Consider the following 25814-nt stretch of genomic DNA (forward strand, 5'->3'; position numbering starts at 1 on the left):
TTTTGAAAAACTTAAAATAGAAAATAGGCCCACAAGTCTACACGTATCCACGAGCGAGAGAAAAATCCCAGAAGACATCTTTTTTCTAAATCATTAAAATAGTATTTTATTTTAATTTTTTTATAAAAAATGTTTATTTCATTATTTAATTATATATAAATTACTCAGCTACTCTCTAATATTGTTTAATTTTTAAATCTGTCAAAATTTATTATAATAGTCAGGAATAAAAATGATACAAAATTTGTATTATAATAATTATGAAATATAATAATTATAATTTTATAATTATTATAATATTAATAGAAATTTATGCTAGTCGATATAAAATCGTTATTATTATAATACATCTGATAAATTTAAAATTTAAATGAGAGATAAATATAAAAGAGCGCATATTTGCCCAAAACCCTAATTATACCTCCCTGCCTTCTCGCCTTCCATTCCTACCTTCTCTCACCGGCTCATGAACTTTGAGGAGTGATGCTCTTTACAGTCCCTCGCCGCTCTATCCGCGGCCTCCTCATGGGCGCCGTCAAGTACAGCTCTGCTCTAAGCTCCGTCTGCTCACCACCGCCGTTACTCCGCCACCGCCTTCTCTATCTCCGCACCTCAATCAGATGTCCTCCGGAAGTCAATCACCTCTTCTTTTGTTTGAAGTCTTCCCGATTCTTCTCCTACGCTGCTTTCCCTAGCATGGCTGCACATGCCGGTATCCAGTTCAAAACTTGATTTTGTTGTTTGTTTTATATGTGAGCGTCTGTTAGTTTTCATTTTTCCTTCTCGCGGACTTTTAGCTGATTTTATTTCCCACTCGATGCAGCAGTTGGAGGCGATGAGATTGCTAAACGGGTCCGTTATTTGACATCGAAGTTGGAGGCAATTGGGATTGGTAGCGGCAGATGTAAGCCCGGGCAGCAAGTTCGTCAGTTATGCCCGCAGGTTTGTTTATTTGACCTCTGCCTCCTAACCCTTTGATTTGCTCATACAATATACTCGCACCAGGATCCCATGTATACTTTTAGAAAAAAAAAAAGGTATTTTGGCTGACGAACGCTGAATACTGACCTTCAACGAATCCAAGTTTGATAACCATTGTTGACATGACACCATTAGCCAATTACTTAATCGAGTATATTAAGATTTAAGTCTTCTGTTAACAGTGGACTAATGACCTCATAAGATTTGCCAAAATGGGGCGTGTATAACTTGTAACCTGTGACTTTCTTTTATCTATATAGTTGGGTGAAATTTTAAATTATTATAGACATAAAATCAATAAAAGATGAAACCTATATGCTCTCAATTAGAATAGCTGGTTGATAAGGTTGGCGATCGACCAAAATTTTTTACTATTTAGTTTGTTGGTACAAAGCATAATTTCTATTGTGAAAATCTTGTCATTAATTTGTTTTGCATGCATTTATGTTGGTTAAAGTGATACGAAAATGAACAACCTATAAGTTATTTTACACTTGTAAGAACGAAGAAAATTTAAAAAAGTATGCAGTAGACAAGAAAGAGACCAAGAAAGCGATGAGTGCAACCAAGAATGAAATTTTCAAACACATTTTGATAATTAGTTACAAAAGAAGGGGAAAAGGACATCTATAGAATAACTAAAGCAAAAAAGAGGAAAACAAAAGATCTTATTCAAAAAATAAGATGCATTAAAAATGAGTGCTAGAGGGTACTAGTGAATGATGAGGAAATAAAAGAGTAATAGAAGATGTATTTTCATCAACTTTTTAATAAAGGTGCAGGTGACCAATTTAACTTAGGTAATTTAAGTAGGTCAGAGGAGTATAGAAATTTAAAATTTAAATTTTTATTAGAGAATTCAAATTTTAGAAGTCAAACAGATGGTAAATGAAATGCAAAATGGAAAAAGTTTTTGGATCAGATGCTTAAGATGGTACGTGCATATACTTTGATGATCAATAAATGTTCCAATTAGACAATGTGAAAGTATGACAAATACATACATTAAACAAAGAAGAAGAAGACCAAAGAAAACTCAATTAGCAACGATAAAATAAAATAAAATTTATTTAAATATAGATGGTGATATAGTAGTGGATAGAGCTCAATTACATAGGAGGATTCATATAGTTGACTCCATTTAGTTGGATAAAGCTTGGTTGTTATTGTTGTTGTTATAATATCATAATCCACAATCCAAGAATTCATTTTTATGAGACGATTAAAACCTATTGTGATAACCTTTTTAGGCATTACTAAAGAATTACTCTTACATATAGTTTGATGGAGGGATAATTCTATATAATTGGCCTGAAATTGTTGTTCTCATGGCTTGTTGTAATTGTTACACGACATCACTTGGCTTATTTATAATGATGATTTTCTTTAGCTATAAAATTATGATGTAGGTGATGACATGTTTCGTTTCTGTGAGTCAATGTGCAAATATTAAATTATACGGAAATTGTTTAGGTAATTATGTTCAAATTTTGCTTTTGCTGTATTTTCTTAATTATGTTTTAGACTAGTGTCTGTATGTATGTGTTGAAGTGTGTCTAAAAATAACTCATGATCTTTGATTGGTTAGTGTAAAGGAGGGAGTTCCACTGAGAAGAGCCTTTCATTTATAGTCAACAAAGACGGGTGAGTATTATCAAAATTCTTCTGATAACATGTTTGTGATACTTATTTCTGCTGCTGTTGCTATTTGATTCATCTGGCTTCGTGTCTTTCTTGATACTGATTTATTATTATTTTGTTCTGCCTTGACCTCGTAGAGATTCAGCTGCGTGGCTATGTTTTAGAGCTACATGTGGCTGGAGCGGTCATATACCTGTATTGCCCTCCTACTGGAATATGCACAATGGCATTACCGCCACCATAAATCTGTTCGTAAATCTATGTGCTTTTGTCAATCTTGCTTGCAGGTTTATGGCAATGCCATTACAACATATGCTTCGAAAAATAGGAATCTTAGAGTAATCACTGAAAGTGATCTTCAGCTAGAGCCATTATGTGAAGAGGTCATGTATATCTTGATTTCCTTATGTGATTTCTCCAGCTTCTATTGACCCTGTGTTATATTAAACAGTCCTTAGTTAATAGAAGAAACTGATACAAGATGCTATAGACCTGCTCATATTTTTTTCATTTCTGCAGATATGCTTGATATAGAACTAATATTATTATCATTATTAAATTAGTGAAAATCTACCAAAGGAATGATCCATGTAGTATAATTTGAGAATTGTTGAATGGACGCCTTTGACATTACTAAATTTATTTTGCCAATTAACTGGTATATGGTAGTAAATTAGTTATTAGATTGTATGATTTATGATTCATAACATGTGATACATTGTGATTCACATGTACAATTATACGATTTGTAAATATCAATTAGAAAAAAATAATCATGATGATTTGATTCAATACTATCCATTATGAATCTTACTTTATATGATTTGTTAATAAGAATGAAAATCCATTAAATGTTAAATCTAACAAATTAAAAGTGAAATTAAATTAAACTGAATATATTATAGATTAAATCAAATCCACTAGAAAAGAAGAAAGAAATCATGAATTTTTATTATACAATTGAAGTATAAAGGTAGCCGACCTCACCTAGTGGGATAAAACTTGGTTGTTGTTGTTGTAATAGAAGCATAAAGGTCTAAGAAAAAAATGTTAAAATAACAATGGCAGTGGAAGTATCAGAGCGGATAACAGCTAAGGTGGACTTGGCATCTGACAATTATTTAAAAATATAAATCTTGTCCTATCGATATACAAAATGAGAATAAGGGTAAAATTTAAATTGACTTCGAAGTCTTATTAGGCAAAGGTTGTTAGGCTAATATCTTCTTTCATTTGACAACAATAATTATTTTATGTAAAAAACATTTGATTAGGAATTTCCTAGTATTCATTTTATTTCAATTATTAATGGAAGTCTATATACTTTTTTTTATGAATCATTATCAACTTATCCCATCTATGCTATTATGTCATTAAATGAAATATTATATTATGTTACATAACTTTAGTAATTACAATTAAGTAGAATTAATTGTTAACATATTTTTTTATATGAACCTTACAATTAATGAATTAAAAAATTTACCAAAGCGATTCATTATTTGAATCTTTATTTGAAAATCTTGCTTCATTTGATTTAGTCTTGTTAGGTGCAAGATTTTTTTACTTTTCTTTTATTGACTCCTTAGGATCTATATATTATAAGTAGGGTTTTAGACGAACCAAACTTTATGTTGTTTAAGCTTGGTTGATAAGGTAAGCAACTCAAGCCAAACCGAACCTAAAATTAACCAAGCTACTGAGCGGTTGATTGAGCTTGACTTTTTTTTTTCCAAGCTTGAGCTTGGTTCAAGCTTAGCTCGAGCTTGGTTTATTTAGATGTTATTAAACTCTTAATTTGAGTTTATTTTGATTGATTGAAACTTTTACACTTTAACTTTGTTTGGTTGACTAGTGATCTTGATTTTACAAGTCTGATTGTTTGTTTTGAAGACTTGTTAGTTCATTTACTAGTTTGATAAGAGATTTATTGATGAATATAGTTTACACACTTTATTTGTGGACATTGTTCATGAATATTGTATATGAACATTTTAAAATCTCTATTCACGAATATTAATGAGTTGAACATATATGTATACGTTAACGAGCTGAACATATAAGAATGCAAGGTTGTTCATTAAGTTAATGAGTTGATTAAATTTGTTCATTTAATCGACCTTGCGTATATTGAATGAATATAAACAAACTCTACCAAGCTTGCTCATGAACAATTTGGTTCATTTGCAACCTTATTTATAGGACACATCTCTTGTTTTTCTATGGTTAAGTCTATTAGCAAGGATTGATAGAATGATGTGATTTACAGAAATTAAATATTTTCATTTACTTTTCCAACTTATTTCATATTTTTTAGAAAGAAATACCTCAATAGGAACTCTTCAAAGAAATTTTGTCATGCAATGTAAAGATGATGACAAGGTTTGATCATAATGTTACCATTATCTAGATGAGGCTGCCATTTACTAACCATGATAAGATAGTAGTGTTTTATTATTTCCTTTGGTTATAGAAGAAAAGGAATGCTTGCAATCTGTTTTTTTCTGTGTTTTCTTTGATAAGAGATTTGTTGATGAATATGGTTTACAAGAGTTGTTATTCACGAACATTGTTCACGTACATTTTAAAATTTGTATTCACAAAAATTAGCGAGCTGATCATATATGTATGCTAGTTTGTTCATTTAGTTTAATAAGTTGCTGAAGTTTGTTTATTTAATTGAACTTGTGCATATTGAATGAATATAAAGAAGCTTTATCAAGCTTGTTTATGAACAATTGGTTCATTTACAATGTTATTCATATGACACATTTTTGTTTTTCTAGGGTTAAGTTTATCGGCAAGGATTGACAGATGATGTGATTCACTGAAATTAAATCATTTCATTTACTTTTCCAGCTTATTTCATATTTCTCAGAAAGAAATATCTCAGTAGAAACTCTTCGGAGAAATTCTGTCATGCAATCTAAAGATGATGACGAGGTTTGATCATAATGTTTCCATTATCTAGACAAGGTTGCCATTTACTAACCATGATAAGACAGTAGTGTTTATGTTAATCTTTTTGTTTTCTTTGTTTTTTCTCATAGATTATTATTGCCTTTAGTTACAAAAGGAAAGGAACACTTGTAAGCTGCAGTTATCGTACTGTCTCCAAGAATATTTGGCAGGTTCATGATAATCCTATATATTTAAAAATAAATATTTTTCACCTCTGAACTAATTTTGCTCTACATATTGTGTTTCTGTTTTCTATAACTCAGCTTTTTCCATCTTTTAGGAATTGGGCACAGAGAGCATCTTTTATGGACTTGATGACATAAATCAAGCTACAGATGTTATAATTGTAATCTCTTGTACTTATATATAATTAATTATACTTTTTTGCTTTGGTCATGTTTCATTTTTTTTAGTACGAGATTTATGCTCTTAATTTATTGAGGTGTTTTTTTCATCTCTTTCCTTCATTTTTTTAATGCAGGTTCTAAGTGAAATAGATAAGCTCTCTATGGAGGAGGCTGGCTACCTCAATTGTATTAGTGTCCCTTGTAATGTAACAGAACAAATTTGCAACGGTCTACTTGATCAGAAGGTTTTAGACCTGGAATATAAACAAATTTGCTTATGCTATTGAATTCTGTGTTCTTTTACACATTTTGTTTTATGCTCAGTCCTGAGTCTTTCTTTGTTAAGATTGTTATGCTATAATTTTTGTGTTTCCGAGGTGAATGGTTATGATGTCAAAGCAAGCACCCAATGCGTTGATGTTTTTTTTTTTTTAAATTCATGTCATAATCATCTTCATTAAGTTTCGTTAGCCCTAACTATTTTGGGTTGGCCACATGACTCATCCTTCCATTGAACTTAATTCTATGCAAGACCATAGTATTGGTATTACTTGGAGATCTTAAGTCATTTTAATACATTTATGTTTGTGTTTTCTTTGATTTCCAATATTCCCTACACCGTCTATCATTATATCGTTTGGTGTAATTGATTCCACTTGTTTTACTATAGAATCTATTCATTTCTTTGTATAAATTTTATTTCAAGTTGCTTATTCCATATTTTTTTAGGAAAGTATCTGTTATCGATTGGGAAAATTCTCTGTCATTATAGTAAATTTTCTCTGTACATGAAAGCATTGTTTAAAATACCAATCAGATTGTTTTCTACTAACTGATTACTGGTTCATGCAATGATGAGAGACAACATACAAATTTTTTATACCCACAGGCAATCTTATGCCTTTGTTTTTCTCAGTGATACTGTGCAGTAGAGGTATAACAGATGGTCAGACTGGTATTAGTATAATGCTCCTCGATAGGCTAGCCAAAATTTCTGCTGGATCCTGTCTTTGAATCATTGCGAGATTGACTCAAAACTTTGGATAATGATGCACTGATTTATTCCATCTAGATGGCAAACTACAAATAATAATAATAAATGCAAAAGAGTTTTGTGCACTAGAAGCTTTCAAATGCACAATCCTTAAAATTAAAGTATGCCAAGTATATTGGATATTTCCTGTTTGGTTTTCTGTGATATCCAAATTTTTATAGGATTGACATACAATGTGGTAGAAATCCAAGCATCATCTGCAATAGCTGTAAAGTCATGAGAGATACTAAAGTCATAACAGAAGGGATTTTTCTCCATGAATTTGATTCATAGTGATAGAGGGACTAGCTGGTTCTCTCATTTTGTTACAATTTATTGTTCTGCAAATTATGACATTTGATTGGTTAGCTATATCTCTTTGCCTAGCTACAGAAGTTACATGATGAGAATATAATACTTTTGAGCAAATCCTTATCACCATCCATTCTGCAATCAAACTTTACATTATCTTCTGAGAACATGAAACCCTTTAACTTATTTTTGAAGCTGTTGATTTGCAATCATACTAGCTGTCGATTTGCATTAGCTTCTGAGAACATTAAACCCTGTAACTGCAATCATACTTTTGAAGTTGTCGATTTGCAATTATCTCGTTGTATGAGTCCTCTTTAACTTATTTTTGGTTGCTGACAATTTAATTGAGAGATATACTAGCTAATAATTCTGCAAAAACCAATTGAATTTAGTTTTATTGAGGGTGCTTTTTCAGACATATATTTGATTTTCTGATTTATGTTTGCTGTGGCAATGTAGTGTTACCTACTAATCTTGAGAATATCATTGCAATGATCAGAGTTCTTTTTTTTTAAAATCCTGAATATATATATATATATATATATATATATATATATTTCAATTTTTAAATTACATTTTATACTTTGTATTCTTAATATTCAATATCAGAATCTAACAGTCATCATTTTATTATGTTAAGCCAGGATACAGAGTTCCAATATTTGTGGAACTGCAATGAGTATCTAGAAAAGGTAGGTTTTACATGAAACAAATAAACAAGAATTGGACATTATCTTGGATTTGCTTAGTAGTAGTGATAATTGCTTTGTGGATTTTGAATGAAATGTTTTTGCTGAACATCTCAGGCATCTCGGATAATACTAGCAACGGATGCTGACACCTCAGGTCAAGCTGTAGCTGAAGAACTAGCACGACGCCTTGGTAAAGAAAGGTTTGGTTTTTATCAACATAGACTCAGCATGGGTGACCATTTTTTATCTTTTTCATGTTTGTCAATGTGCATGATTAATGGTTCTTTGTTCTTATCCTCTTTAAATGTTTTTTTAACTGTTGTAACAACAATCACAAGTCATGAGCTCCAACTGTTTGGACTCCACTATATTGATCTTTTCATGCTATTTAACTCTAATCTTTTTTATATCATAAACTGTAAATTTCTTATTCATGATTAGGTGCTGGAGAGTTGAGTGGCCAAAGAAAAATGGTGGTGAACTTTGCAAAGATGCTAATGAGGTTTGCTCAGAATTTTTTTCTCTAAATTTGAGAATTTAGAATTATTAAACCCACCAATGTCGGTCCTAAATCCAGATGAAAAAGGGCGAGTGTTGCATGTTAGGTTGCCAGTCAACGTGAACTTTCAGGCAAATGTTCAATGAATGAATTTATCAAACTATTGTGCTAATGCTATGATGTTCCCTAAAAGGAATACATTACAGGATCCAACTGTAATGTCTTGGCAAGGACTGTTACATCTCCATGAGAACATGGATGTAGTATTAAATATGTAAGAATTCTCACACCATAGGTTGGGTAAGAACAAATATTATAGGAAATCTAATTATCTAAGATTTGGAATATGGAATTTAGGAATACTTACTAGTAAAGCAATGAAGGTAGTAAATACGATAATTAAGAGAAGAATTAATATTTTATGTGTACAAGGAACAAAATTAGCAAGAGAGAAGGCAAAGATGATAGGGAATTCAAGTTTTAAGTTATAATACATAGAAAAAAGTAAAATAAAAAATGAAGTAGGTATTGTTGTCGATAGTTCGCTAAAGGATGAAGTAGTAGGAGCAGTTAGAAAGAGAATATGATTATAACTTTTAAGATAGTGGTGGCGAAAGAAACTATTAATGTAATTAATATGTATGTACCTCAAGTAGGATTAGATGAATACACCAAACCTAGATTTTGGGACAATCTAGATGAGATATTACAAAATATTCCGTTAATCGAAATGATTTTAATAGAAGATCTAAATGAGTATATAGAAGTGAAAAATGAGGAATATAATAAGGATGCATGAGTGTTAGAGTTTCGAATAAGAAATGAGGAAGGGAAAATTATATTAGATTTTGCGATAGCATATGACTTTATACTGGCTAATATGTTTTTTAAGAAAAGAGAAGAATACTTGATCACATTCAAAAGTGGAAATAATAAATCGCAAATTAACTTTTTTATGGTTAGGAACAAGGATAGAAAGATTTGTAAAGATTGCAAGGTCATTTCTGAAAAAAAACTTGGGGGGCGTTTGGTAGGGGTGTTTTTCATTTTCATTTTCTATTTTTTAGAAAATGAAAATAGAAAATACGTTTGGTACGCGTTTTCATTTTCAGTTTCTGGAAAATGAAAACTCATTCTCTGGAAAACTGGAAAATGATAAATCATCGTTTTCTAAAAAAATAGAAAACGCGGCTTGAGAATCAGAAAACGGGAAAATGCGCTGCTTCTTCGCTTCCGTCCCTTTTCTCTTCCCCTTCCTTCTCGTCTTTTTCGTTTCTGTTTCTCTCTGAGTCGAGCAGAGAGAAAGGGGCGAGATGGCGCCGCTTCGCTTCCGTCCCTTTTCTCTTCCCCTTCCTTCTCGTCGTTCCCAATCGCCATCGGCCGTCCCTTTTCTCTTCCCCTTCCTTCTCGTCATTCCCAATCTCCAGCGGCACCATCTCGCCCACCACCCCCGAGTCGAGCAGTTTCTGGCTGTCAAGCGACTTCGGAGACCTGTTCTCTGCTGTGACTCCGGCAAACGATTATAGTTCCTACATGGATTTCATGCTCGACTCTGCCGGCTTCGCTGCGGCTTCGACATTCGAAGGAGAGGAGAAAGGGAAGCGAGAAAGGGAAGCGGAGAAGGAGAGGTGGACAGATGAGAGGCCATGGAGCGGAGAACAGAGCTCCATTCCGATCTGTGAGTGAGCGGTGGTTTGTTGGAGATTTTTGCAGAACTTGGTGTTGGCAGACTTGTGACCTGGCGAGTTTGACTCAGTTGAACAAGAATGAGAATGAGACATTAGTAAATTGATATGGGAGAGCTATAAGGATTATGACTCTTGAAGCTTTAGCAACATTCACATCTAGAAAATAAAACTAAATGAAACTAAAAAGAAAGAAGATGATCGTCATGAACTATATGAATAATCTTTTCTACAATTTGAAATACTTTTTTTTTCTCATTACATAGTGCTTTAATACAACATGATCTTTGATATATCATACCAAATGCATTTTCCATTTTTCTTTTCTAGAAAATAGAAAACAGCATATCAAACCAAACATATTTTCTGTTTTCTGAAAACTAAATCAGAAAATGAAAAACTAGAAATAGAAAATGGAAAACAGAAAATAAAAAATATTTTCCAAACCAAACGTCCTCTTAACTATCCAACATAGGCTAGTAATATTGGATATACGCCTCAAGCATTGTATCAATAGAAAGAAAATATGCATGACTCTTAAATTAAGTGGTGAAAGTTAAAAGATGGGAAGTAAAACATATTTAAAGAGAGGGTAGGAGTACAAGTATTTAGAGAAATATATAGCGGCTCGAATCCGACATGGGATAAGATAGTATCAAAGTTGAAAATAGTAGTCAAGAGAGTACTTGGTGAGTCATAGGGACGTACACCACCAAGTAAAGAATCTTGGTGGTGGAATGAGAAAGGACTAAAGAAAGTGATGGAAAAACGAATAACCTATAAGGTATTATATACTTGTAAGAACGAGAAAAACTTTAAAAATATATACAGTAGTTAAGAAAGAGATCAAGAAAGCAGTGAATGAAATTAAGAATGAAATTTTTGAACATTTATATCAAAAATTGAATACAAAAGAAGAAGAAAGAGACATTTACAGTATAGTTAAAGCGAGAGAGAGGAAGACAAGAGATCTTACTCAAATAAGATGTATTAAAGATAAATGCAATAGGATACTAGTAAATGATGACAAAATAAAAGAGCGATATAAGAGTTATTTTCATCAACTTTTTAATGAAGGTTTAAGTGATTAACTTAAGTAATTTAAGTAGATCAAATGAATATAAAAATTTAAATTTTTATTATACAATTCAAATTTCAGAAGTAGGACAAGTTTTAAATGGGATGCAAAATGCAAAAGTAGTTGGACTAGATGATATTCCGATAGAGGTATGGAAGTGCTTAGAGAAACAAGGTATTGAATGACAAAATTATTCAACCTGATATTAAAAATTAAAAATATGCCCGATCAGTGGAGGATAAGTATTCTAGTTCTTTTATATAAGAATAAAGGAGATGTACAAAATTGTGTAAACTATAAGAGTATTAAACTAATGAATCATACTATGAAATTTTTAAAAACAGTAATAGTAAAAAGACCAAGGAAGGAGATCACGATGATTGAAAATTAAGATGGATTTATACTTGAAAGGTCGACGATAGAAGTTATACATCTTTTTAGACAACTAATTAAAAAGTATTGGGAATAGAGCAAGACTTACAAAGGAAATTATATGGAGAATTCTATAAAATTCTAGAAAAGAGGTGTTAGAATAGTGTATATTGAATTAATTAAGGATATGTATAAGGGTGTAATGACAAAAGTGAAGATTTCAAGCGGATTAATCGAAGTGTTTCTTATAAAGATAGGGATACATCAAGGATTAGTTTTAAGTCCCTATCTTTTTACATTAATCATAGATGGATTCACTGGACACATCTAAGATACGGTACCACAGTACATGTTTGCAGATGATATTGTTTTAGTAGATGAGATACGTGAAAGAGTAAATGTTAAACTCGAATCTTGGTGGGAAATGCTAGAAGTGAAAGATTTTAGACTTAGCAAAGTAAAGACAGAATATAAGAAATTTAAGTTTAGTAATATTATACGTAATAAGACAATTGTTAAAATAAGAGATGACGGGTTGTCTGTAATCAAGAGTTTTAAATATTTAGGATCATTTTTACAAAAAAAAATGGAAGGATTGAGTGATGTCTTATATAGAATACAAGCGGGATAGTTGAAATGAAGGATAGCGTTATATACCCTTTGTGATCCTAAAGTACATCTAAAACTTAAAAGAAAGTTTTACAAAATGACTATTAAACCTCTTATGTTATATGGAGTTGAATGTTGGGGTATGACTTCAGCACATGAATAGAAGATGAGAGTTGCAGAGATGAGGTTGTTAAGGTAGATGCACGGACATATAAGGATGGACATGATAAAAAATAAAAATATTAGAGAGAAAGTCGTGGTTGCACCTATTAAGGGAAAATTTTGAAAGACACATTTAAGATGGTATAAATATGTACTTAGATGACTAATAAATGTTCCAGTTAAGAGATGTGAAATTATAACAAATGTGCACATCAAATGAGGAAAAGGAAGATAAAAAAGACTTAATTAGTAATAATAAAATAAGAGAAAATTTATTCAAATATAAATGATTATATAGTAGGGGATAGAGCCCAATAACATAGAATGATCCATATAACCTATCTCATCTAGTGGGATAAAGCTTAGTTGTTGTTGAGAATTTAGAAATATTAGTTCTTGTGATTTTGAGGAATTTCTTGTTTGTAAGTATCTTCTTCCACGCGTTTTAGAATTTTCCAAAATTCAGCTTAGGTCACATTAATTGACTATTTTTTAGTTTTTAAAAATATTATTGTAATTAAATATGCATTTTATTTTTTCTTAGTTAAACTTCGGGATGATCTGTGATTCTTTTGTGGTTTTTTGTGTCAGCATCCAGAACTGGACCGATAACTGAGTCCCTAAAAATTCCTGGATACCTAACCTAGGGAATTTTTCTGGATTTTTCGATCCAGTCAAGTTGCTTTTAAGGTCATGTCACCATAAGTTCGCAGCCACTTCTTAAGAATATGGGTTTTGAGTCAACTAGTTGTAGGAATGTAGGGTGCACCTGGAGTATGACAGGTTTGGATTTATTCTTAGTTGCAATACGAGGTGTATAATCAAGATTTTGTTCCATAATTTTCATTAATTTGCTGCCTCTTAATTACATGATTATGATTTCTTTCTGGGCACTAAAGAAGTGTAATATCGGTTGTCATTAATTTTTCTGTTTTACATTTTTGATTATTTGAATGGGATATGCATGTAGATTCCATTTGTTTGACCAACTATCTAAACTTCGACTGAAGAAGGCCTCTGTGGCTACCTGTTTTTTCCTAAGATCTTCTTAATATTGAAGCAAAAAAGAAAAAGTGATTTTTGAGGTTTTCCCTCATTTTCATGTCTTAAGTTTTTTTTTTACTCTTTTCCTTCAGGTTCTAATGTATCTTGGACCACATTCTTTGAGGAAGGTTGTAGAAAATGCTGAATTGTATCCTATAAAGGGTCTATTTAAGTTCAGAGATTTTGTTGATGAAATTGATGCATACTATTACCAGAGTAATAGAGAACACCTTGGTGTCTCTACAGGTTGGAGAGCTTTGGACGGACTATACAATGTAAGAATTTAACTTGATTACTCATGAGATATGTTTTTGATTTATTTTAAAACTAAAATGCTAACATTTCCTTTTCCGAGTTTAATTTGGATTTGTTTAGTTCACATCTAGCCATATATGCGGTGATATTTTTTTTATATAGTGTGTATTAATTAATCTGCTCAAGCTAGTTTTTTTTTTTTTTTTTTTTGCCATAGTTACGTAGACCTACCCTTTAACTTACTGGCAACATGTTCACATTTCTCCATAGTTATAAAACTGAATCAGAAATCAAACTGAGGAGCTCTTGGACATTGGTTAACTGAACGAACCCATGTTCAATCAGTCAAATTGGGATTCAACCTGGACAAGCTAATTGGTTAGACTGGCCCAAATTAATCCGTCTAATTGCATATTTATTATATCCATTTAAGAGCCAAAATTCTAATTGTGAATAATCATAATTATCATAAACCAATATATCATAAGCACATAAGGTATAAGCATTGTTGTAGAACTAGATTAATCAGTTTGCAATTGCATTAGTATTTCTTCTGATGCAATTATCATTAAGGCAGTTTAAAATATGAAAAGTTATATTTTCTCTACCCACCAAAATTTATTATGTGAAACTATGAATGAGCCTGTTTGAGATTTCAATCCATATGAGAAAACTGATCCAGCTTTTTGAAAATCAGTCATTTTTCATGACTTTGCATGTCCTGAGCAGGAGCAGTATCTGATCCTGTTTTTTTTTTCAATCACTTAATTGTTTGGCAGGGAAATTAATTCTACCATTTAAAACTAAAAGCACGAGTCTACATTTTGATATACCATATATAAGGAACGTGCATTGCATTGCTGTGATTGTTATAGAGGACATGGCTAACACTCAAATGTGTGAGCATATGTGATGCAGGATTTGACTGGAAAGAGTAGTTGATGAGAAGATAGGAAAGAACAGGATAGAGGGAATAGATGAAGTAAAGAGGAGGTAGAGAATGGACAAGAATAGAATAAGAGATGATAGCAGAGAGAGAAGGTGGGAAGAGAGGCATAAAGGAGTTGGATAGATAGTTAGAAGAGAGATGCTTAAATTTACTAACTCATAATATATCCTCAAACTGTAATGCTAGATGCCTTATATAAGTGCTGTACTGCATTGCATCTCAATTCTGCTAAATAAGATAACAACAACCCACTCCTAGACAAACAACCACGAAACCATTAATGACCCGGCTTACATGACAACAAACAACAGAAAAACTTGATTCCTAACTATTAGGTGTCTACTATACACATCTTATCTAATTATTGATCTTATATTAAGATTCATGCAATTGTTAACATGGTTTTACTCTGGTTTTGAGGGCTTATATGGTGATCCCCATCTTCTTCGTCCAGGTTTGAGCTACATTGACAGAGTTGCACCACTTGCATGACACACTCAAAATAAATAAATAAAAAGTGCTCTGCATTAATATGATTATGGTGTTGCATGAAATGATCAAGAGACTAAATGAGCCAAATGCAATACTTCATCCTGCATAAACCTTATTGCTGGCTTGCATTGCAGCAGCTGTTGTCAGTAATTTACTATATACTAGTGTACCTTGATATGATATTATGGAATTGGTTTCTATATTGACTGAGTTATTATGATTATGCTGGCTTAGCATCTTGTCTACTAACTAGGTGAAACTTCATAGCTAACTTTTAGGACTCTTGTTTTTTTTTTGTTATATCATGATATTTGATAGGAAGTGTAGAAAATTGGTGGCTAGTTGCTATCTTTGACGGATTTTGATGAGAAATCCCATTAGAATTGTGATTATAAATCTCATGTGATCCATGAGATTGAGAAATTTCTTATGCCTCAATAATTTATTATCTTATAAATTAATAGAGGATACTACAGCAATTATGTCTCAAATCATTAAGATTTTGGAAACTAACAATTTAACTTTTCATATGTTCTCTTGAGATGCCACAATTGATTTATTAAGGATCTCATGTATGTCTTTTATCAGGATTAGTTTTCTTGTTATATTTAAAATTTTGAACTTAGGATACCAAAATGATGCCACAAAGTCCAATGGTTAGGCTTCATTTCATTCCCACTATCTAATTTAGCATCCAGCATGCGGTTGTATCAATTCACACTTTTTTGTGCGATGCTAATCATGCAATAGCTTCTTTGCAAGTTGCCATCTTTGTGGATATTCGAGTCTATAACATTTGTCCTCACAATGCGGCATTTTTTTAATCTGTTAGTTACCAATTCTGGAGCAATGATATAAAAGAAACTCAATTTCTTTGACATTCTTAGACGAAGTTCATAGATACATGTTAATGTTTTCAATTTTTTGCAAAATTTACTTGCAAATTGATTTTGTTTTTTGAGCAGGTTGTGCCTGGAGAGCTGACCTTAATAACAGGCGTTCCAAATTCTGGCAAAAGCGAGTGGATAGATGCCTTGTTATGTAATATCAATGAAAGGCATGGATGGAAGTTTGCACTCTGTTCAATGGAAAACAAGGTTTACTATGTGAATCTTCTACTTCTACCTTTTTCTTATGGTTGGATTATTTATGATGCTGATTTTTTAGGTTGAAGAACATGCACGGAAACTTTTGGAAAAGCACATTAAGAAACCCTTCTTCAGTGCAAGGTAACAAATTTCATGATAGTTTATACCTGTTCAAAATGGTGATTTAGGATTCTTTCAATTTTATGCTCCCTTTGGGCTACTGAAGAAAACATGCTCTTGTGTCGTAATCAACAGTCAATCGGGATTACACTTGCTATTTTCTTCTCTGCAAGTAATTTGATATGTTATCTTTGAGAATGTGAGTTTCAGCAGACCCAGCAAGACCCATAAATTGTAGCTACATTCTCTCTATAAAATCCTATATAGTAGCCTTCATCTCTAAAAATAATTCTAAACAAATATGAACTATGAAATTTGTTATTGTGTGTTTTTTTTTCTAGTTTGTGTAACAAACTAGACATTGAATTATTTATGCTCCAACGTGTTGAGGAGCTCGTGTTTCCTATGTGATAAAGGAGAGAAATAGGAGCAGAGAGGTAACCATTAAATGAATGCTTCAAAATGTGAGTTAGTCTCCCATGAGTTATCATGTCCATTGGTATTATATTAGAGCTCTATATATAGGTGTCTCTGTCAATTTAAGTAAAATAATAATTCACATAATACAATTATATCTCTCTTAACTTTCTTTACTCCCTAAACAGTCATTATTTTTTCCACATTGTCAATCTATGTAGTCATAATCATTGTCAAGCTACATAAGTCTCAGTGATTTAAGCTTGATGGATCTTCCATTGAACTTTCTGAAAGATTATTTCCTCAGTGATACTAAATCCAATTAAATCATTTTTATTGGTATCCCTCCACACCTTAGATGGTACTCAAATTGATTGTTCAACTATAATTAATTCAACTTAACTAAGTCTAGAATTGCCTTTGTACATGTCTATACCATCATAATATATTTTTATTCATTATATTATCTGTTGGCTGATAGTTGATGTATGATCAAAAAGATAGATTAGGTTAATTCAATAATTAGACACCCTTTTCACTTGTGCTTTTAACATTGCAAATATTTCTATCCATTAAACTTTATTCTAGATGATGGCATAACCACCTTTTATAATTGTGTCTGCCTGAAATTTGCTATCACATATTTCATTCTTAATTATTACTTTTGTTCTTTTTTATACTGATATTAACTTATTTGCTCATGGATCTTCTTAGTTATGGTGGATCTACTGACAGAATGACTGTTGAGGATTTAGAAGAGGGGAAAAAATGGCTCAATGATACATTTTATCTAATTCGGTGAGTCTTTATGTGGAAGCATGTTCAGTTTCTCTGTGTTCCAGTGATTTTGAATTTTTTTTTCCTTCATACACATGAATAGACAAAGGAAATGCTGTGTAGTTGATCTTACACATAAATTACCTGATATATTAACTCTCTCTTTCTCTAGTCAGATATATTGGATAAGAAAAAGCTTTGTTATGTTTTGTTTCTGATGTGTGTCAGTTGGCAATTGATTGCTTATTGAATCTTGAATAGGTGCGAGGATGATTGCCTTCCATCTGTAACTTGGGTTCTTAGCCTTGCTAAACTTGCAGTACTTCGTTATGGTATTCGTGGTCTTGTCATTGACCCATATAATGAACTTGATCATCAACGTTCCACGTTTCAGTGAGCATTTCTTGATAGTTCAGACATAATTTTAATTTAACTTAGGTGTTTCTAGCCATTTGTGTTTAGTAATCCAATCTTGCATTTTGTGTACAGAACAGAAACAGAGTACGTGAGCCAAATGCTTACTCATGTCAAGCGCTTTGCTGAGCATCACTCTTGTCATGTGTGGTTTGTTGCCCATCCGAGACAGGTATACAGTTTAGGATGAAATTAATGTTCTATTTGATATTTTGATTTTTCTTATGAAACTAACATACTTTCAGCTACAAGACTGGGATGGTAGGGCACCTAACCTATATGATATTAGTGGAAGTGCACATTTTGTAAATAAATGTGATAATGGAATTGTCATTCATCGCGATCGGAATTTGACTACTGACCTTGGTGTTGAGGTTCACAATCATCATTTTTGTTTTAACTTCTTATATGCTTTCAAAATTGTCTCACATTTGTTTCTATTTTATTTATTTAGGTATATGTGCGTAAGGTACGAAATAAGGTTTCTGGTACAGTTGGAGTAGCATCGCTATCTTATAACCGGTATTTTGCTCACTTGTTCTTTATGCTTGTTATTAACAAACTTGGTGTATGGCTCCAAAAAGCTCATTTATGTTCATTTGATAGTAAAAGAATATATACAACAAATAAGTTTGCACGTTAGCGAGCTCAGCTCATTAATGTTTATTAACAAAACTCATGAATAATTTATAAACAAATTTATTTATTAATTTGTCTAAATCTCTCTTATGAACTCATTCCTTTATTTAATATATACAGTTTTACAAGTTTAATCATCCATTACATGTTAAAATTAGAAAATGATATAAGTTTCATTTATTACTTATTAGATCAACATTTTGCCAAAATGATAAGGACAATTAAATTGCTAGTTTAGCTCGACAAAAAGCTCAATCTCGGCTCGATCTTGATAAGGCTTTTAATAAGTTTGGACAAACTTGATACAAAAATGATCAAGTTTAAAGAAAGTTAACTGTGGTTCTGCTCAGTTCATTTATATCCCTATTTTCTTGGTTGGAGAAGAGTTTAAAAATAAAGGAAACCAGAGAAAGGTGTCGGGCTTTTGATGAAATTGGGCTGCATGTGGCCTAGCATCATGTCTAGAGCACCATGTAGGTGTGTGCAGAGTGTGGTAGGCATGTGCTTGGCTGTGTGGGTGTGCATGAGTGCGCTTAGACGTATTCATGGCGCACTCCGCCCAATCGCAGCCCAGGTGTCGACATACCCAATCATATAAGTTTTTTCCCCCCATATTGTTAAGTGTGCTAGACCATTGAAGATGTTATATATTGTGTGCCTAGTCACTAGCATACCAAATGTTCATCGGAGATATTCTTCGTTGAGGTGAGATTTAGTTTGTTTTCTTCATTGATGTCGAAAGAAGACTCTAGGGAAGATTAAGAGGACTTTTTATACAAGATCTGAGTAGTTGCTGTCAATGATTCTCATTACTTTTTCTCTTATATCATACAGACTTAGAATAATTGTTTCCCACTTGTTACTTTGCTCTTATATCATATAGAAGACAATTATCTCTTTCTCTACCTTTTTCTATTTGATGGATCTTTCCTACACATTGGATGATTGGATCTCTGAACTATCTGACTCTATTGTGGCTTTATCTTACAGCATCACAGGAGTGTTTGGTGATAAAGATCAGGATTGCTCTGGGACTGCTGTGACTTCCTCTGAAGAAAATTTGGAGAGATCTCCCTGTCAATATATCGCGAAGCAAGAAAAAGAAATGATACCAATGATTCCAATCCATGTTCCTAAATTCTGTATTTGGAGGATGCTCCTTCAAATTCCATTTCGATGTCAGTCACCGAGAAATAAAACTGGCAGGGTGCTTGCATTCCCATCGACATCGCCCACGTAACTTGCTTCGGGTTTAAGTTTAGCTCTTCGACTGAAAGATTATGCATTTAGTTGGTTCTGAAAAAATTTTGTTTCTCGTTTTCTTTTCGAATAGTTTCCTGTGTAATGTTGTTAAGGAATGTTCAGTACTGAATGGTAGAGTTCCAATTGAAACTGAAGATTCTGACTCTCTATTTATGTAATTGTAACTTTATTTATATATTTATTTCAAGACGAGGTTGTTCATTTGAAATGAATCATTTTAGTTAAAATTAATATGCATTGGTTTGAATGGTGAATCACCTTTACTCGAGGTTGTTCATTTGAGTCTGGTCTAACTGATTCGTCTATGTCGTCGAGATCATCCGACTAACACGGTTGATTCGGCCAGCCCATTCGAATTGTTCTGTTCGATCAGCTTATTCGATTGATCTAACTGGCTCGTTTGACTTGCCGACCCAATTACCCACCAACCTACACAGAAGTTTCAACTCATGCCTGATCAACCTGTTTAAATTGCCCAACTGGCTGACCTGATCCATGCGACCTGCTTTTTTCCATCCAACTTATTTTACATTTTTCTAATTTTCAATAGAAAAAATTTTATATTCTTTAAAGATGGAATCGTAAAAGGATAACAAGGATCTTTAATCCTTGCCAATAAAAAAAATGGTAAATCTATGAACAAATTATTTATAATCTGAAATTTTATATGAAGCCAAATGTGCATGCATTAAGAATCTCATAATTTTTTCTGACGTACTTCATGCAACGACTATGGATTCTTGACCTAGTGAAGAGATACTTGGTCCTTCAAAGAGCAAGATTTCCACATCATAACTTAATATATGCTATCTTAGTTTCAATAAGATCTCAATATCCACCAATCACAACAAATTATTTTTCTCTTCCTCCCCTCGTGTAGGAGCGACGGGCAAAGCCCATGTGATTTACCTTTCTGTACAGATAATTATAAGATCGACTGTGTGAGACATCCAAGATCAACGGATGACCTTTGCCACATGAAACAAAGTTCTTCGTCGCATGGCAATCCCAATATAACATAAACTATCTCAATCACTTCAAAATAGCTTCATCCTTCAAATTTAATTTAATGAGTTTTCCAATTCTTTTATATATTATTTTCTTCTATAAAAATAAAATAAAATTTACCACTCCAACAGTGTCACACGGTCAGCCTCACGACCATTTGTGAATAGGTAAATCAAGAAACTACAATTGACCACAACAGAAGAGAATATTATTTTCGACTTCACCGAGATTTAGAATCTTTATCCTCTTCTACAACTCTGTTTCATCGTAACCAACTCAGCCTTGCCCTCTTCTATATATTCTTACAACTTGCAAAGTCTGCTCGCCAACCTTTTACTTTACAGCAGCACAAGTTAGCAGTTGGCAGGTAGTACAAGGCACACAACATACAACTTTTCAACATTTGGAGCAAAAATTTGAATTTCAGTGACTCTTTCAACTCCATCAGCTAGCGTTCAATGAACACGCTTCCTGATCTCAATTTGACCAAGACAAACTTCAAGTTAAGCATCTATAAATACTCAACTCCTCCAAGCCAACCTCATTTCATCAATCAACTCTCAAGCTTCTTCTGCTAAGTGATAGAGAGACTAGAGAGATGGACGGCCGCATCATCTTCCTCGCCCTCATTGCTTTAGCTTCCACTGCCGCCACGGCTTCTGATCCTAGCCGGCTCCAAGATTTCTGCGTGCTCGATAAGAATTCTGCAGGTGACTGACTATAAATTCTGGTCATTGAATTCTTACTTAGCTTTTTTCTTACCATCTTCTTGTTACGTTCACTTGCAGTTTTTGTTAATGGCTTCGCTTGCAAGGACCCAAATTCGGTCACCGCCGATGATTTCTTCTTCTCTGGTCTCGATAAGCCTGGCAACACCTCGAATGCAGGTGGATCCAGTGTGACCCCTGTCACCGTGGATCAGATCCCCGGGTTGAACACATTGGGCATCTCCTTGGCTCGACTCGACTTTGCTCCCTACGGCCTCATCCCGCCCCACACCCACCCGCGTGCCACTGAACTCTTCACAGTCTTGGAAGGCAGCATCCTCGTTGGTTTCGTCACGTCTAACCCTGGGAACAAGCAATTCACCAAGGTTCTTAACAAGGGTGATGTTTATGTGTTTCCTCAAGGGCTCATTCACTACCAGTACAACATTGGTGCTACCAGTGCAGTTGCCATTTCTGGGCTTAGCAGCCAGAACCCTGGAGTCATCATGGTTGCAAATGCAGTCTTTGGATCGACGCCACCGATCTCTGATGATGTGCTCGCAAAGGCTTTCCAAGTGAGCAAGCAGACTGTTGACATGATACGAGCCAAGTTCTAAATCAGATTAAATTTGCCATAGATGTCAATTCGTGTGTTTGCATGCATTTGACTGACTACTTGTTCCTGAGTCTGCAGATTCATAAAGCTAAGCAAGCATGTACTGTTGTATTGGTTTGAATTTACCTGTTGATTTCATATGAAATATATATAAAGGAACTATTTGTTCTCGAATTGTTCTTTATTAATTTCCATACTAAGTTGAAGGAGATATATAAATAAGTCTTGAGAGTAAAAATGTGAAGCATTCTTCCCAGAAAGTATAGTACTGCAAGAAGATCAAATATACATAACTTAAGAACCTTGTTCTGAAAACATACTCAAACAAACTGTTAATCATTCCATGAAGAGGAAAACTTGAAGATTTAGAGTATCATTCCATGAAGAGGAAAACTTGTAGATGCATGAAATCTCATGACTAGTCAAGCTGCACCATAAATTAGAGTCGACATCATTAATCATGACGACGACGACAAGTGAAATAGTAGTGAAGGTTTCATCTTTCCTGACTCATTCAATTGGGATATGATTAATCAAAGCTCAAGTGAGGACGACCAAATATGCAAAACAATCAATGGTTGCCTATAGAATATTGGAGAGCAGAGAAATTATTTAACACACTGTATAGGAAAATTGTATGTATAAAACTCCATAACAAACATGTCAACCGACAGCCTGGTGTGGCAGACTTTTTCATTGTTTTGGTCTTAATAATAAAAATTTTATTGAGAAATATAATTCATCAATATTATTCATGAACGATGTTCATGAATATTATGAATGTTATTCATGAACATTGTTCATAAATATTATCAAATTAAATACATATATATTTAATTTTATTTTAATTTAACGAGTAATTTAAGTTTATTTATTTAATTGATATTGTATGTATTTAATGAACATAAATAAATTCTTATGAAATCGAGAACCAAATTTATTTATGAACGTTCAATTTATTTACCGTCCTTGTATAAACAAGGACAGCCCAATCTTCCACCAATGCAATTAGGTTGATTGATTATTAATAAAAGAGGCATCACATGATCATTGATATGGAGAGATGGAAATGAACAGACTGTTAGTGTGGATTAGTTTGTTGAACATAATAAATTTAAAATTTAGATTGATCAACTATTGATAAAAGAGACAAATAATATGAAGTATGATTATTCATATAAACCTGAGTCTCTATATTATGAGTTATGGTTGAATACTTAAGTGAAGTATGATTTTTATCAATGAGAAATTATCTATGAAGATCAACTATTGATGTCTAATAATAATATGAGTACTTTCTAAATTTATCTTATAAAAAAATTTTACAAAATCGATAGGTTAAAAGAGTAGGCTAGGGGAATTACTATGAGAAATTATAATAAGGACAGCCGCATGTATGAAATATCTGCAAATTTGTTGATTGACTAGCGACGAGAGAGGGAAATAATGAAAAGGACATTCCGATATCCGCAATTCGATTGATTGATTATTAATAAAAGAGAGAAATAATGAAAAGGACTGACGATGACAGCACCGTTGAAAATTAGAGTAGAAAATTGGAAATAGCGAGTCGACGCGTATCCACAACCGGAGCTGAGGAAGAACCCTAATTAGATCTCCATCCTTTCTCGCCTTCCAACCGCGTTGTTGCTGCTTTAGTGATGCTCTTAGTCCCTCTCAGACTTAGATCCGACCATACTTTGGAATCGATGATTCGAAATTGTCAATTCTACAATTTCTAACAGATTGACTCTTAATCTTAACCATCTTAAATGATTACGATTCACGGTTTAAAACTGTTAATTTACGATTCGGTTCATGTTCATCATAATTCAATATTATTATATTAAAAAGTTTTAAATTATAAATTATAATAAATAAATAAATAAATAAAAATTTATACTTATTAAAGTTACTTACGTATCCTTTTACGGTATAGAAAAATTAAAATTCATATAATTCTCTTAATTTTTTATCCGTTTACCTTAAGAAATGACATTGCTACTCACTTTCATTTTTCGTTCTCGTAGTATTCATTCTTTTGGTATCAAATTTTGCAACTTTATCATCTGAAAGTTGCATTCCTTAGATTTTTTTTTCGACTCTGATTCAATCGTAAAGTAATACTTGGACTTCCAACAAGTTGGGAGATAAAGTCGATCGTTATTTATCCAATATGTACTGCCAACGTAACACTGAACGTCTATTCCACAGTAACTATTGACACAGTTGAATAAGTTTAAAAAAAATCGACGGTCATGAATAGTGAATAGGACAGGAAAGGTTTGAGTCTTATGTGATCACGACTTTAGGATATCGAAATTCACTTCGCTATCTACTTCATTAAAATAAAAAAAGCATAAAATAATTTTCAAGTTCCTATATATGGAACTTAGGATCCTCATGGATGTTTTGTTTGTTCTTTTAATAAAAATTATATTTTTATAAATTTTAAATTACTATTTATATTTCAAAATATTAATTTATACTACATATTTTATTTTATATTCTTTATAAATAATTTTTAATACTATATACAATATTATTATGATAAGTAGAAGAAGAATCATTAAATGTAATTAAAGTATCGTAATATAAAATTAATATTTTTTATACAACTTCTAATTTATAGAAATGCAACTAAATAAATTTCAAGAATAAGAATTTTTTTTTTCTCATTTTGATTTCGTTGTTAATACAAAGGAGATAAAAATTGTTGTTAATGTTTTCATTTAAAATTAATACTATATTAAAAAATTTATTAAAACTAAATAAGAATTAGAATAATAAAAATTAAAAAGTTATTCGATTGTATTATTAAATATTTTTAAAATTTTATAAATACTATTATAAATATTTTAATAGTGTGAAAATAAATATATATTAGTATTATTAATAGTTTGTGTAAAAAATGAACATAATAATTTTCTATATTGAAATGAATATTGTCACAATTGATATGTTGAATTATGAAATGTTGTTATATCATGTGGAAATTTTTTAGGTCATATTTCATTAGTTTTATAAAATGTATCACATTGTTTCATTATAAATAGATGCAATCATAAATAAAAAATAGCAGTTCTAATTGATTTATTATGATTTTTAAAATTCTAAATCCATCTTGAACATATGAATTTAAAATATGACATTCATAACGAATGTAACAAAATAAAAGATCCAATAATAGGTTAACATATAAATTTTAGTTTTTCAATACTGGTGGTATTAGAACTAGTATTGTCAAATAATATTGAAAATAGTTTACAAGTTAATTTATATTCTTCTAAAATTAAACATAATAATTGTGAGATGTTGTGAGAAGTATGTGATTCATCAAAAACTTTATAAGATAATTTTTTTTTGAATATTCTTGGAGTTATCAATCCAATGATAAGTTATACACTCATATACAAATGTGTTTGCCAATGATTACTCTAAATATCAAAATATAAAAAATTTTATTATTTAATTTACTAAATTCTTCAATTAAATTTTTTATCATTATTTTACTAATTTTTTAATTGTACGAGTAAGTGTAGTTCTAAAAATATATTTAACAGATGGATTAAGAGATTCTTTACCATAATCTTTAAAAGTGTATTTACATCCAAAACTAAATGAAAGATATTTTATGAAAATAAATCTAG

The 25814-nt window shown here is 32.0% G+C and overlaps 2 protein-coding genes across 2 annotated transcripts; both read left to right on the top strand.

The window, feature by feature from the left end:
* Positions 1–438: 438 nt before the first annotated feature.
* LOC141847012 (twinkle homolog protein, chloroplastic/mitochondrial-like) lies at positions 439–19810 on the top strand. Its single transcript, XM_074735010.1, has 21 exons — positions 439–712; positions 824–942; positions 2570–2625; positions 2760–2817; positions 2910–3005; positions 5482–5565; positions 5673–5753; positions 5864–5929; positions 6065–6175; positions 7923–7970; positions 8085–8170; positions 8412–8472; positions 13512–13694; positions 16081–16212; positions 16283–16344; positions 17455–17538; positions 17779–17910; positions 18007–18103; positions 18177–18305; positions 18386–18453; positions 19561–19810. Exons 1-21 carry the CDS (start codon positions 484–486, stop codon positions 19808–19810), a joined length of 2232 nt encoding a protein of 743 aa, XP_074591111.1. The 5' UTR covers positions 439–483.
* A 1629-nt stretch (positions 19811–21439) lies between these two features.
* LOC141847161 (putative germin-like protein 2-1) lies at positions 21440–22165 on the top strand. The gene is made up of 2 exons (XM_074735144.1): positions 21440–21551; positions 21630–22165. Exons 1-2 carry the CDS (start codon positions 21440–21442, stop codon positions 22163–22165), a joined length of 648 nt encoding a protein of 215 aa, XP_074591245.1.
* Positions 22166–25814: the final 3649 nt, after the last annotated feature.

The sequence above is a fragment of the Curcuma longa genome, chromosome 16 (genome assembly GCF_044706935.1).
Source record: "Curcuma longa cultivar G26 ecotype Majalengka, Jawa Barat chromosome 16, ITB_CL_G26_1.1, whole genome shotgun sequence".
Taxonomy (NCBI): Eukaryota; Viridiplantae; Streptophyta; class Magnoliopsida; order Zingiberales; family Zingiberaceae; genus Curcuma; species Curcuma longa.